Source organism: Thalassophryne amazonica, chromosome 10, assembly GCF_902500255.1.
Source record: "Thalassophryne amazonica chromosome 10, fThaAma1.1, whole genome shotgun sequence".
Lineage (NCBI taxonomy): Eukaryota > Metazoa > Chordata > Actinopteri > Batrachoidiformes > Batrachoididae > Thalassophryne > Thalassophryne amazonica.
Window position 1 is genome coordinate 16,523,140 of NC_047112.1, and position 12,701 is coordinate 16,535,840.

The 12,701-nt window shown below is 42.1% G+C and overlaps 1 protein-coding gene across 1 annotated transcript in view; it reads left to right on the top strand.

The window, feature by feature from the left end:
• The window catches only part of zmat3 (zinc finger, matrin-type 3), a 36,853-nt gene that overhangs the window by 6,927 nt on the left and 17,225 nt on the right, over positions 1 to 12,701 (top strand). Inside the window, exons 2-3 of the mRNA XM_034179477.1 lie at positions 10,846 to 11,597; positions 11,948 to 12,088. Coding sequence (XP_034035368.1) covers positions 10,846 to 11,597; positions 11,948 to 12,088 — 893 coding nt within the window. The remainder of the gene's footprint in view (positions 1 to 10,845; positions 11,598 to 11,947; positions 12,089 to 12,701) is intronic.

Below are 12,701 nucleotides of genomic sequence, written 5' to 3' on the forward strand. Positions count from 1 at the left end.
TACACAAGTGTACCTAATGAAGTGGCCAGTGGGTTCATGTTCTGCAGCCTGCGATGTGGAAAAGGCTCCATTTGTGGGAGCCTATCGATGTGCTGTGCCATTTGTATATAATCTTTAAACTCCTGAATGTTCATGTTTTTTTAGGTCATATTCACCCTCTCTTGGATATTAAGAAAATATTTTGTTCCATATGTAATATAAATCCAAGCTGTCACTGCAAGATTTCTATAAAAGGTGACCAACAGCACCAAAATAAACAGTATAATTAAGCATGAACTCCCACATTAGGAAAGGGGGTGTTGCGTTATGACAGCAGTGGGTTAAAACAGATTAACTAGTATCCCAGAAATACATTGCAAATTATTTGTTATTTTACAGCATCTCTGTGTTGTTTCCACAGAGACAATCAAATGATTCAGACTGAAAAAGTCACAAGTAGAGAATGAATAAAAAAGTTAATTGATTTTAAGTTTAATCAGTTTAACACTTTCTGCATTTTAGACATTTAAGCTCTAAAATGTTCATTTTATTGTACTTCATACGTACTCCAGCATTTTAGAAATGAATACTTTCTGTTTGTACACTATGAAAAGTATTTATCCTTTTTCGAATTACATATTTATTCTTATTTATTTTATATATTATATATAGTATTTATATATTTTATTTGTTTCATAACACATTTTTAAAAATATATATAATTTTTAAAGGATGCTGTTTAATGTGAAAGTAAAAAGAATTTTGTGACTGAGATGAGATAAAAATATAAAATTTGTAATCATGGATGACGTAGAGTTAAAGTGTGACTTTAATGACGTGTAGGAGATTTGATCTGTGTAGTTTTTGGGCATGTTGTGGCGTCTCTGGATTGTCCAGTTTGTGATGACTCAGTATTGTGAAAAAATGTTTTCATCATGAAGACAAACAAACGTCCAGGAACTCCATGATAAGAGGATGGACGCTAGAAAATTCCCAACTCACGGAATATCTCACAGCATTCCATTAATTCAACCATGAGGGAATGTTGAAAGCAGAACTTAGTTAAAACAACTTCTGTCCAAAAAAAAAATCAATTCTTTTTCCCCTCCGCCAGATACAGATCAATATGCGGATTTGGTTCGCAATAGTCCTACGAATATACAATCACGGGATCTTGACAATCACCTTTATTCCCAATTATGACCTTCATCCTGCAATTTGTTCCTACTCACTCAGCTTTGACAGAGAATACTGAACTTTGATCTTGATTGCTGAATATTCAACCTGAACACTGATCTTTGGTCGTAGTCACAGAATCTTGATCCTAGTTCCTTACTTTTGATTCTGACTGCAGATTTTTTAAAAATCCTGATCACTCATCTCTGGACAGTCTTCCTGATCATTGATCCTGAATGTTGACCTTCTAAAGTTCGATTTTGATTGCTGACTTTTCAATCGAGACTTTCATTCTAGTCACCAATTTTTTTCCTGATTGCTGACCTTTGATCCTGACTACTAATTTGTGATCCTGATAACTCATCAGGATCACACTTTCACTTTTCCTGGCCTCTGATCCTGAATACTGAACTTAGAACCTGAGTAACATGAGTGTGAAACTTTGGTCTTGATTGATGACATTTGATCCTGATTACAGAATTTTCATTGTGTTTGCTGAATTTTTATCTTGATTACTGACTTTTGATTTTGAACTTAGATCCTGTTTTTAACTTTGAACTTGATTGGTGAATTTTGAACCTGAATGGCAATCTTTGATCCTAATCGCTGAATTTTGATCACAATCACTGAATTTGATCCCAGTTACTGATCTTCGATGCTGATCTCTGACTTCTGATCCAGATCACTTTTCCTGGCCTTTGATCCTGAATACTCAGTTTACATCCTGATAGCGTATTCCCTATCAAAATCATCCACGTCTCTTGATTCAGATGTACACTAAAATTTAATGGGTTGTCCCTTGGCCAATGCCGCACACCTCCTCCACGTCTCAGTAAAAATGGTTCATCCATTTTTGGGTAAGCCTGCAAACAAACCACCAAACATGTAAGTAACCCATGGTGATCACATGACCTTCTCTATGGCAGTAACTAGTTGTTTTGGATGCAAATATTGTAGTCAGTAGCAGCAAAATAAAGTAGTGCAGGAGCAGAAATACATTTTGTGCCAGAAACATCCACATGTTGGAAATGTTGCTTTGTAAGTGAAGTGGAACGAGTGAACGCTCAGTGCAGAGGAGAAGAAAATGTATGCAGTCGATTCTGCTGTGCAGTGGAAGTGCTTAATGTGAAAATGCTCCTATGTGATGCTGCAGGGAGGTTTGTGAGCTGCTGCACAGTCTGACTCCATCAGCAGTGGAAGGCTCCCACGAGCCAACTGCTGATGGGAGTGAAGTGGATCTGGTTCAATGTGGCCTCAGTATTGGTCTCTGAGACTTCAGGAGGAGTCTGGATGCTGAGAAACGGACTTTTCTCATACAGTGTGGCTGTTTTTTCCTTTATAATATTATTAATATTAGTATCTTACGTCGCTGGAAGTGTATTTTTCTGTCACCGTAAGCTGTTTTATGTTTTCTTTCTGGTGTTTCTGCACCACACTTGTCAGAAATCACACCAGGTTTTGGGTTTTGCCTTAAGAAATATGTCATCTCATGCTGAGATGATCAGCCATTTCATCCATTCATCATGATTCAGAAAGAACAAATTAAATTGACGTGACTCTGGCATATATATATATATATATATATATATATATATATATATGCGCTTTTGAGAGCAAGGTGATGGGGGTCTCAGCCACGCTGCTTGATAGCATTGGAAACATTGCCACTGGAAGGCCTTCTGCTGATTCTGCTGTACAAAACTGTGTAATGACACCATTTCCAACATCCAAAGTGTTTTTTCTGGATTCTTTATTGTCAAAAATAACCCATATAAGCTGATATTATATAACGCCTGAATAGATCCTTGTCATTTGATTGGTGGTTTGTATGTCACATGATATTGATCATTCGTCCCATTTGCCATTGTGCTCCATTAAGCGTGTAATTTTGGTTCCATGTAGCGTGCAAATTTAGTTCCATATGATTTCTACCATTGCTCGAAGCGCACTACACATGAGCGACGATGGCACGTTAGCAACTTATTGATGGTCGCTGCTCATTCTTCTAACACAAAAGAAAAAAAACAAATCCAGTATGACGGAAGCCGTTTGGAGGCATTTGCAATATTCGCTGGGACGTATCTAGCAAAAGAACTGCTGTTGGATGAAAAGCTCGACACATTTCTGTCGCAAATTTTTGCTGGACTGAGAAAAGCAGAAGTACCCAAAGAAGTCAATGCACAGCATCAGCTGGGGACTACACCATCAGGATTGGTTTTGAACTATCTGAGTGTTTTTGCAAGTTGACTGAGAACAATTCTGGATTGGATTGGACTCCTACTTAAAATTTGTGTTGGAGTGTTTGGAACTTGTTGACGTCAAAAGACCAGTGATGCACACCAAAATGTAAGTCCCTTTTTTGTTTTGTTTTTAAATGAATGAAATATGTACAGTTGTGCTCAAACGTTTATATACCCTGGCAGAATTTTTGCTTTTTTGGCCATTTTTAAGAGCATATGAATGACAACAACTTTTTTTTTCACTCATGGTTAGTGGTTGGGTGAAGCCATTTATTGTCAAACAACTGTGTTTCCTCTTTTTAAATCAAAATGAGAAGAGAACTACCCAAATGAACCTGCTCAAAAGTTTACATACCCTGTTCTTAATACTGTGTATTGCCCCTTTAACATCACTGACAACTTGGAGTCTTTTGTGGTAGTTTGTGGACGAGGCTCTCTAATGGTAAAGCTGCCACCGAATATGTTTCGGACTTTATTTACATCAATTACAAGGAAATACAAACAGTATGTCACTCTATGGTAAATCTGCATGGAGTAGACAGTTCTCAAAAACTGAGTGACTGTGCACCACGTAGAAGAGTGAGGAAAGCCACCAAGACACCCAGACAACCCAGAAGAAGTAATAGGCTTGCGTGGCTGTGATTGGAGAAAATTTTGACAATAAATGGCTTCACCCAACCACTAACAATGAGTGAAAAAAAAGTTTGCGTGTTGCCATTCATATTCTCTTAAAAACTGTCAAAAAAGCAAAAATTCTGCCAGGATATGTAAACTTTTGAGCACAACTATATAAAACAAATGGAGTGTTTTTTCATTCGATCAACGTACAAATATTTCATGAGGTGAAAGATGGAATGTTCCAATCAACAAGGCACAGCCTCGACGAGAACTATGACTGTTTTTGCAAGTTGACTGAGAATAATTCTGGATTGGATGGGACTGCTCTTTAAAATTGTGTTGGAGTGTTTGTTCCTTTAATGTTCCATTATGTTCCATTAATGGAACATTCCATCTTTCACCTCATGTTATGGATAAGACGCGGATTGAGGAGCGGTCTAGTATCTGACTGAACCCAGCATGAAATAATCAGAAGCAGTTCCAAAAAGAAAACACATTTATTTTTCTCCCTTTGTGCTATACATGAAATACTAAATAATTACAGTTCTGGTGAGGTGAAAAGACGGCGCGCTCTCTCAGCATCTCAACAGTCGGAGTCCGAACGTTCAGGACTCAGGAGTTCCGCCAACACCCCCCCCAGGTGACTTTCCCAGACTGTACTCTGCGAAGGAGGAACAGAGATGAGATTATTCAACACTTATTACTACGAAATACTGTTTAGAGGCAAACTTATCAGCTACACGTTTAGGTCTGGTTTCAAACTTAGTTCAAAGAGGCTGCTGCTCACAGCTAGTGGAGGATCATTAATCCGCACGCCACTGCCGTGAGGAGCACGCCAAACAATTTCCACCAATAATTACTTATAGCTGCGTATAAACGCCAATTTACATTCACGGATAAACTTTTCAGAATATTCACCTCTGTCGTGTGCTGACAACGTTTGTCTCTCACCCTCGTCCTCCTTCACAGGCGCGATGTCAGACTCTGAAACGGCCCTCAGCGTCCCCACACGGTCGTCATAAGGTCGTATTCTCCGGCAATCTTATCCAACTCACTGCTGGTTTAAATGTAGTTCTTCATCACTACATTGGTACCAGCTGGAAGTCCTCAGATCTGCACGTGAACATCACAGGTGTCGTGGATTGTCCTGATAGAGAGCCGCACGAGAATGCAACAGGTGCAGCCAATCATCGTAACAGAGGAGAGAGACTCTTCTGCAGCACATTTTCCTCAGAGAACAGCCCCAAATCACCTGGGAAGGAAAATAAACACAAAACAACCCAACCTTGTCCAGCCAAACCCCCCCCAACACACAACAGTACCCCCCCGTCAACGGGAAGCCTCCCGGCGACCGCACAAACCAGACCCAAAAACAACCCCACACATCAAAGGCCAAAGCAGAAGGAGGGCAGAGATCACAGCAGGCAGCAGAGCCGGGAGATGCGGTAGAAAGGCTGGCCGGCATCAAAACAAACAAAAAAAACATCCCGAAACAACCCCAAACACAAAAACAAGACACACAAAAAAAAGGCCCCCAGCATCCCCCCCAGAGAGTACCACAAACATACCCCAGGGAAGCACACCGGGGTAAACACAAAAGAAAAACACAATACCCAACCCAACACCACCCCCAGAGGACCGTCCCATCAAACCCTGGGGAGGAACAAAAAAAACATAAACCCAAAAACCCCAACAAAAACCCCCCAACACACTAGAACACAGGTCAAAGGAAAAAACAAACAACGCCCTCCCCTAACATGTGGAGCCCGACTTCCCCCAGGGGACCTCGTCGTCAACCCCAGGAGCAACGACCATGGCAGGAGCCATCCAGGAATCCCCAGGCATACACGGGAGCCTTAACGTCCCCCAGAGGACCGTCCCATCAAACCCCAGGAGACACCCCCACAACCCAGGAACCCCAGCCCAACACGGCCGGTCGGCCCCACAGTCAACCTCCCCCCCAGAGGACCGTCCCATCAAACCCCGGGGGGAAACAGGAGGAAACAAAAACCCCAAACCCCCAGGGATTTCCAAAAACCACCCCAGGAGCAAACAAAAACTACAGAAAGCCCCATTGACCTCCCCAGCACCCCGAAAGACCCTCCAGGTCCATCGGGAAACACGTCGTGGCAATCGGCACAGGACTACTAAGCCGGAGAAGCCAATAGGAAAAACACAACCCAGCTCCACCCCCAAGGGCCTTGGAAAACCGGCAAGACGGCCGGTGTCGACCCCCCGACTATACTCCAGCCTTCCGGGAGGGGTGGGCAGCGGAAAAGGCGTACGGCACTGATTGGCCCCACCGCTCCGACTGGAGTAAATCCCCACTGCCCGACACCTCAGCAATGCCAATGGCGAACGGTCAGAGGCACGCTGAGGCTGGAGAGGAACCGGGAAACAACTAAATCTAAGAAAAGAGCCCTGGACCCCCCCCAGGTGCAGAGGTCCTCATGGGAATGCCCAGCAACCAACCTGCACCACCCCACAACACCAAAGACGAACGGCCAGAAGTGTGTGAGGCTGGGGTTAGGGGACAGGGAAATAAAAAACAACAAAATAAAACGACCCATTCTGCTAACAAAAATTAAATAACTATAAACAATAAAAAAAAAAAACATACGCTTACCTGAGTCCAAACAAACTCCGACCAGCCAGCCTGTTCACCCCACCAGAACTACCTCAAGTGCTATACACAAAACCTGGTTTACAAAAACTCCCGTTTATATCCCACAAAAATGTCCATAAAACACCTGGAGCCATGTTATGATGCTGTCTCCTGACGCTCGTTTGACCGGGGCAATATGGCTGTTCTGACCCTTTCAAGTTGCATTGGCTCGTCCAAAGTTAGTTGGCAATCACAACCCTGTAATTATACACCAGCAACCAATCACACAGGTGCAATCGTACAAATATCTTGGTGTCTGTATAGACAGTTCCCTTACATGGAACACTCATGTTGACTGGTTATGTTCCCGCTTGAATCAACGACTCTATTTTCTACGGCGTTTGCGTTTTCATGGAGTCAACCAAAAAATTATGTTACTGTTTTATCAGGCAGTTCTTGAAAGCATTCTAAGATATGGCATAACCACTTGGTTTGGGAACCTTCCTGTGTCCCTAAGATCAAAATTAAACTAACTTGTTCTCACAGCAATGAAAATCATTGGTTTGAAACAGTATAACAATCCTCAGTCAATTTTTGATCAGTGCGTGATGAAGCAAGCGGACAGAATTCTTTCTGACTCCTCCCATGTTCTGCACACGCAATACGAGTTGCTACCATCGGGCCGGCGTTTCAGAGTCCCCCATTGCAGACTGAATAGATATAGGAACTCTTTTGTTCCTATATCAATCATAGCCCTTAACAAATATCATAATAAACACCGCTAACAATCAGGCACATTAGGAGGTTTTAGTACTTGTATGTTTTTTTATTTATTTTTATTCTCTATTTATGTATTTATTTATTTATTGTTATGAACTGTTTATGTCTTGTTCTGTATCTTTGTATGGGTCATGATTTTTGAGAAGTCCAAGACAAATTTCCCCATGGGGACATTAAAAGTATATATCTATCTATCTATCTATCTATCTATCTATGTCAGACTCTGAAACGGCCCTCAGCGTCCCCACACGGTCGTCACAAGTTCGTATTCTCCGGCAATCTTATCCAACTCACTGCTGGTTTAAATGTAGTTCTTCATCACTACATTGGTACCAGCTAGAAGTCCTCAGATCTGCTCGTGAACATCACAGGTGTCGTGGATTGTCCTGATAGAGAGCCGCACGAGAATGCAACAGGTGCAGCCAATCATCGTAACAGAGGAGAGAGACTCTTCTGCAGCACATTTTCCTCAGAGAACAGCCCCAAATCACCTGGGAAGGAAAATAAACACAAAACAACCAAACCTTGTCCAGCCAAACCCCCCCCAACACACAACACCTCATGAAATATTCGTACCATTGCACTCATAAACATTCATTATTTGTATATTATTGGAAACACATTTTAATTTTTGAAAAATACAACTAGCAAAGTTTGTGTTATGGATGTTTTAACCTTGAAAAAATGGGCTAGAAACAGCAGTATGACTGAGTTTTAACACTTTAACCTTTAGACCTGTATAAGTGTGTGCGTTTTTGCTGTTCTCCCACATGGCTATGCATGACCCGCATGGTTGACTTCACAGTCTTACTTTGCAGCTGAGGGGACAACAGTAAGGTCACTGCTTTTGTGCAGCACATCTTTCTGCTGAGGTCACTGAGGCCACAAGACGGACAGACAGACTGACAGCAGGCGTCACTCGGAAACACAAACACCTCACGTTGTTATTTTGAGTCCATGAATCACTGCTACAGGGCTTCCAGTTGGAGTGCAGATGAAAGCTCGTGGGGTTTGTCGCAGCTGCTGTCTGACTCGGCGAGTCTGTGTGTAGTTATACAGCTTGCAGGAGTGCCCACGTGCACACAAACTGTCTCAGAAGACGGCACAGAGGATTTAAACTTTTATTTTCAGTCTTGTTGCTCATGCATGTATGTAACCCTGCACGCATGTGAGTGCAGAGGCTGCAGGTTCAGTGTAACCGGTGCAGTGTAACGAATGTCTTGCCAAAAGTCTTTACAGCGCTGCTGCGTCCAGGCTCCAAGAAATGAGTCATTGCTCCTCATATCACAGACTGTTTATCGCTGGAATTTAATATCATTTCCTGTTTTTTTTTTGTTCTTGTGCATCAGTTTAATGATGTGTCACCAGACACTAGCCATTAAACTCTGCTGAATTAACTTGGTGTTTCCATGAGATGTCCAATCCAGCACAAGTCAAATATATCTCTATATATCTCTACCAAAGAGCTTATAAACAGTTTGTTTGTTTGTTTATTTGTAAGGAGGCTCGAAACTATGTCATACAGTGCATCCGGAAAGTATTCATAGCATTTCACTTTTTCCACATTTTACAGTTGTATGTTTGGGCACCCCTGATGATTTCCATGATTTTCCTTTATAAATCATTGGTTGTCTGGATCAGCAATTTCAGTTAAATATAACAAACATAGTGATATTTGACAAGTGAAAAGAAGTTTATAGGATTTACAGAAAGTGTGCAATAATTCTTTAAACAAAATTAGGCAGGTGCATAAATTTGGGCACCCCAACAGAATAAATACATCAATATTTAGTAGATCTTCCTTTTGCAGAAATAACAGCGTTTAAATGCTTCATATAGCTTCCAATGAGAGTCTGGATTCTGTTTGAAGGTATTTTGGACCATTCTTCTTTACAAAACATCTCAGGTTTGTTGGTTTCCAAGCATGGACAGCCCGCTTAAACTCACACTACAGATTTTCAATAATATTCAGGTCTGGGGACTGAGATGGTCATTCCAGAACGTTGTACTTGTTCCTCTGCATGAATGCCTTAGTAGATTTTGAGCAGTGTTTAGGGTCTTTGTCTTGTTGAAAGATCCAGCACCGGAGCAACTTCAACTTTGTCACTGATTCATGAACATTGTTCTCAAGAATCTGCTGATATTGACTGGAATCCATGTGACCCTCAACTTTAACAAGATTCCCAGGACCTGCACTGGCCACACAGTCCCACAGGATGATGGAACCACCTCCAAATTTGACTGTAGGTAGCAAGTGTTTTTCTTGGAATGCTGTGTTCTTTTTCAGCCATGCATACCGCCCCTTGTTATGTCCAAATAACTCAGTTTTAGTTTCATCAGTCCACAGCACCTTATTCGAAAATGAAGCTGGCTTGTGCAAATGTGCTTCAGCATACTTCAAGCGACTCTGTTTGTGGCGTGTACACAGAAAAGGCTTCCTCTGCATTACTCTCTCACCCAGCATCTCCTTGTGCAAAATGTGCTGTATAGATGCACAGACATCTGCAGCAAGATCATGTTGTAGGTCTTTGGAGCAGGTCTGTGGGTTGACTATGACTGTTCTCACCATCCTTCACTTCAGCTTATCTGAGATTTTTCTTGGCCTGCCACTTCGGGCCTTACTTTGCCTGTGGTCTTCCATTTCCTCACTGTTCCTCACAGGGGAAACTTACAGCTGAAATCTCTGAGATAGCTTTTTGTATCCTTCACCTAAACCATGATGCTGAACAATGTTTTCAGGTCATTTGAGAGTTGTTTAGAGGCTTCCATGTTGCCACTCATTAGAAGATATGCAAAGACGGGAAACATTTGCAAATGGCCACCTTAAATACCCTTTCTCATGATTGGATTCACCTGTGTAAGGAGGTCAAGGGTCAATGAGCTTACCAAACCAATTTTGTGTTCCAAAAAGTAGTGCTAAATGTATTCAAATCAATAAAATGACTTTATGCATCTGCCTAATTTTGTTTAAATAATTATTGCACGCTTTCTGTAAATACTAGAAACTTCATTTCACTTCTCAAATATCAGTGTGTTCGTCTGCTATATGGTATATTTAACTGAAATTTCTGATCCAGACAACCAATGATTTATAAAGGAAAATTATGAAAATTATCAGGGGTGCCCAAACTTTTGCATACAACTGTAATTATAGAAGATTTTTTTAATAAACATCCGTGACATTTTTTCTTGAGAAATTCATGAAAATGCACCAAAACTCCCCCTTGCAATATTTAAAAATCATATAAATATTTAAAAGACTGAAATGGTTAAGAAAACATAACCTCCATAGTTCAGGTAAGGTCTGCAAGCATGCTGTTAGCTGTGCAAGTCCTGCACATTCCATTATTGTAACACTGAATATCTTATGATTTTCCCTTTAATTGATATAATTCTGTGTTCAGATCTATTTATGTGTATTCACTTCACACAATCCTCTCTCACCAGGTCCAGAGACCATCCTGAAGCATCCTTTGAGTCTCTTCAGTCACCCTCAGCAGCCATTCCATCATGTTGATTCACTGCACCAGCTGGGACCTCCACCAATGGTGCCTACACAGCCTCTCTGCCCTCCACCCCTCGCCCCTGCTCAAGCTATTGGCCCCCCTGCTATGGTTCCCACCCAGTCTTTGGGGCCACCTCCCATTACTGCCACACACACCTTAAGGCCTCCTCACATTACCTCAGCACACAGGTTGGTGCCCCCTCCCATTGCCCAAGTACAGCACCTAGGGCCTCCGCCAATGGCACACACTTTGGGACCCCCACCTGTAGACCCTGCACAAGTAATAGTGCCTCCAGCCATCAACCTCACACAGCCAATGAGGCCTCTGCCTCAAAACCCTGCTCAAGCACCGGTGCCCCCACCTGTGGTCGCACCTGGAAGTGGCCGATTCCCTTTCCCTCCAAGTCCACTGTCTTCCCCTCCTGCTCCAGGCCCAGACCCCTCACAACTCCCCTCAAGACCCCCAGTACATGCCGTTATCCCGGCTCCAGTATCTGGTTTCATCCCTGGTCCTATAGCAGGTCAACCAGCCCCAGTCAGCGAACAGCCTGAGCAACCCCCGGACGAAGGCTGTCTGCTCGGAATGGAGGAACACGAGGACTCTTTGGGGCTGGAAGAACTGTGTAAACCATTGTACTGTAAACTCTGCAACGTTACCCTCAACTCCCCTCAACAGGCACAGGCTCATTATCAGGTCAGTCAGAATATGTACATACATACATCTTCAACCACTTATCCGGGATCGGGTTGCAGGGTCAGAATATATGTATAGTTCAACTTTATTGTTGTCATATTCAACAGCAGCCTGTAGCCAAGGTTGCTGAAATGGAACAATATCTCCATCTGGTGGACATTTAACTGTTACTTTTAAATAATGTCAGTGCAAATAAAGAAGACACTCTGTTTGACTTGACACGTGAATTATTTGGTAACATGAATGAATCTGTGGCTTTGGGGGAAATTTAGTTCGAAAGCTTTTAGCCAAAGTGTATGTAAAAGTATGGGCTCCACTGTATTTGTGTGTCTGTCTGTCTTTCTGTCTAGGGGAAGAACCACAGTAAAAAGCTGAGAAATTTCTATGCTGGCAGTCAACAGCCACCAGCCATAAGGATCACCGAGTCCCCGGAGATGGTTGGACAGGCAGCCCTCAGTTCAGGACCCAGCAACAGCGATACAGCCAAGCAGGTCAGGCCTGGAGACTACATTCAGAAACCTTACTAAAGTCTAATGTGGTGATGGCTTGGTTTTACTCTTGTGAAGGCTTGGAGGTATTTCTCAGAGTAGTCCCTGAGCCCGAAGCCAATTTTGACCTAATCTGTTAAACTTAATGGGACTAAACAACACTTAGAATTCATCCACAGTTTACCATGGTCTAGACAAAAATGTATGGTGGCCACCACAGCGATAGCCAGGTAGGAGTCAATGAAAGATTACACTGGGGTCTACATTTAAAAATGCTCCACTCATACTGAAAAGTATACCACATTACTTGCCTGGTCATAAAAGGTATAGTTTGGACTATCTATGACCGAATGTTTTGGAGTTATGGGGTAAAAACAGCACAAACGGTAACATATGTCATAGAATCCAATACGACCCCAATTCCAATGAAGTTGGGACGTTGTGTAAAATGTAAATAAAAACAGAAGGCAATGATTTGCAAATCCTCTTCAACCTATATTCAACTGAATACACCACAAAGACAAGATATTTAATGTTCAAACTGATAAACTTTATTGTTTTTGTGTAAATATTTGTTCATTTTGAAATGGATGCCTGCAACACGTTTCTAAAAAGC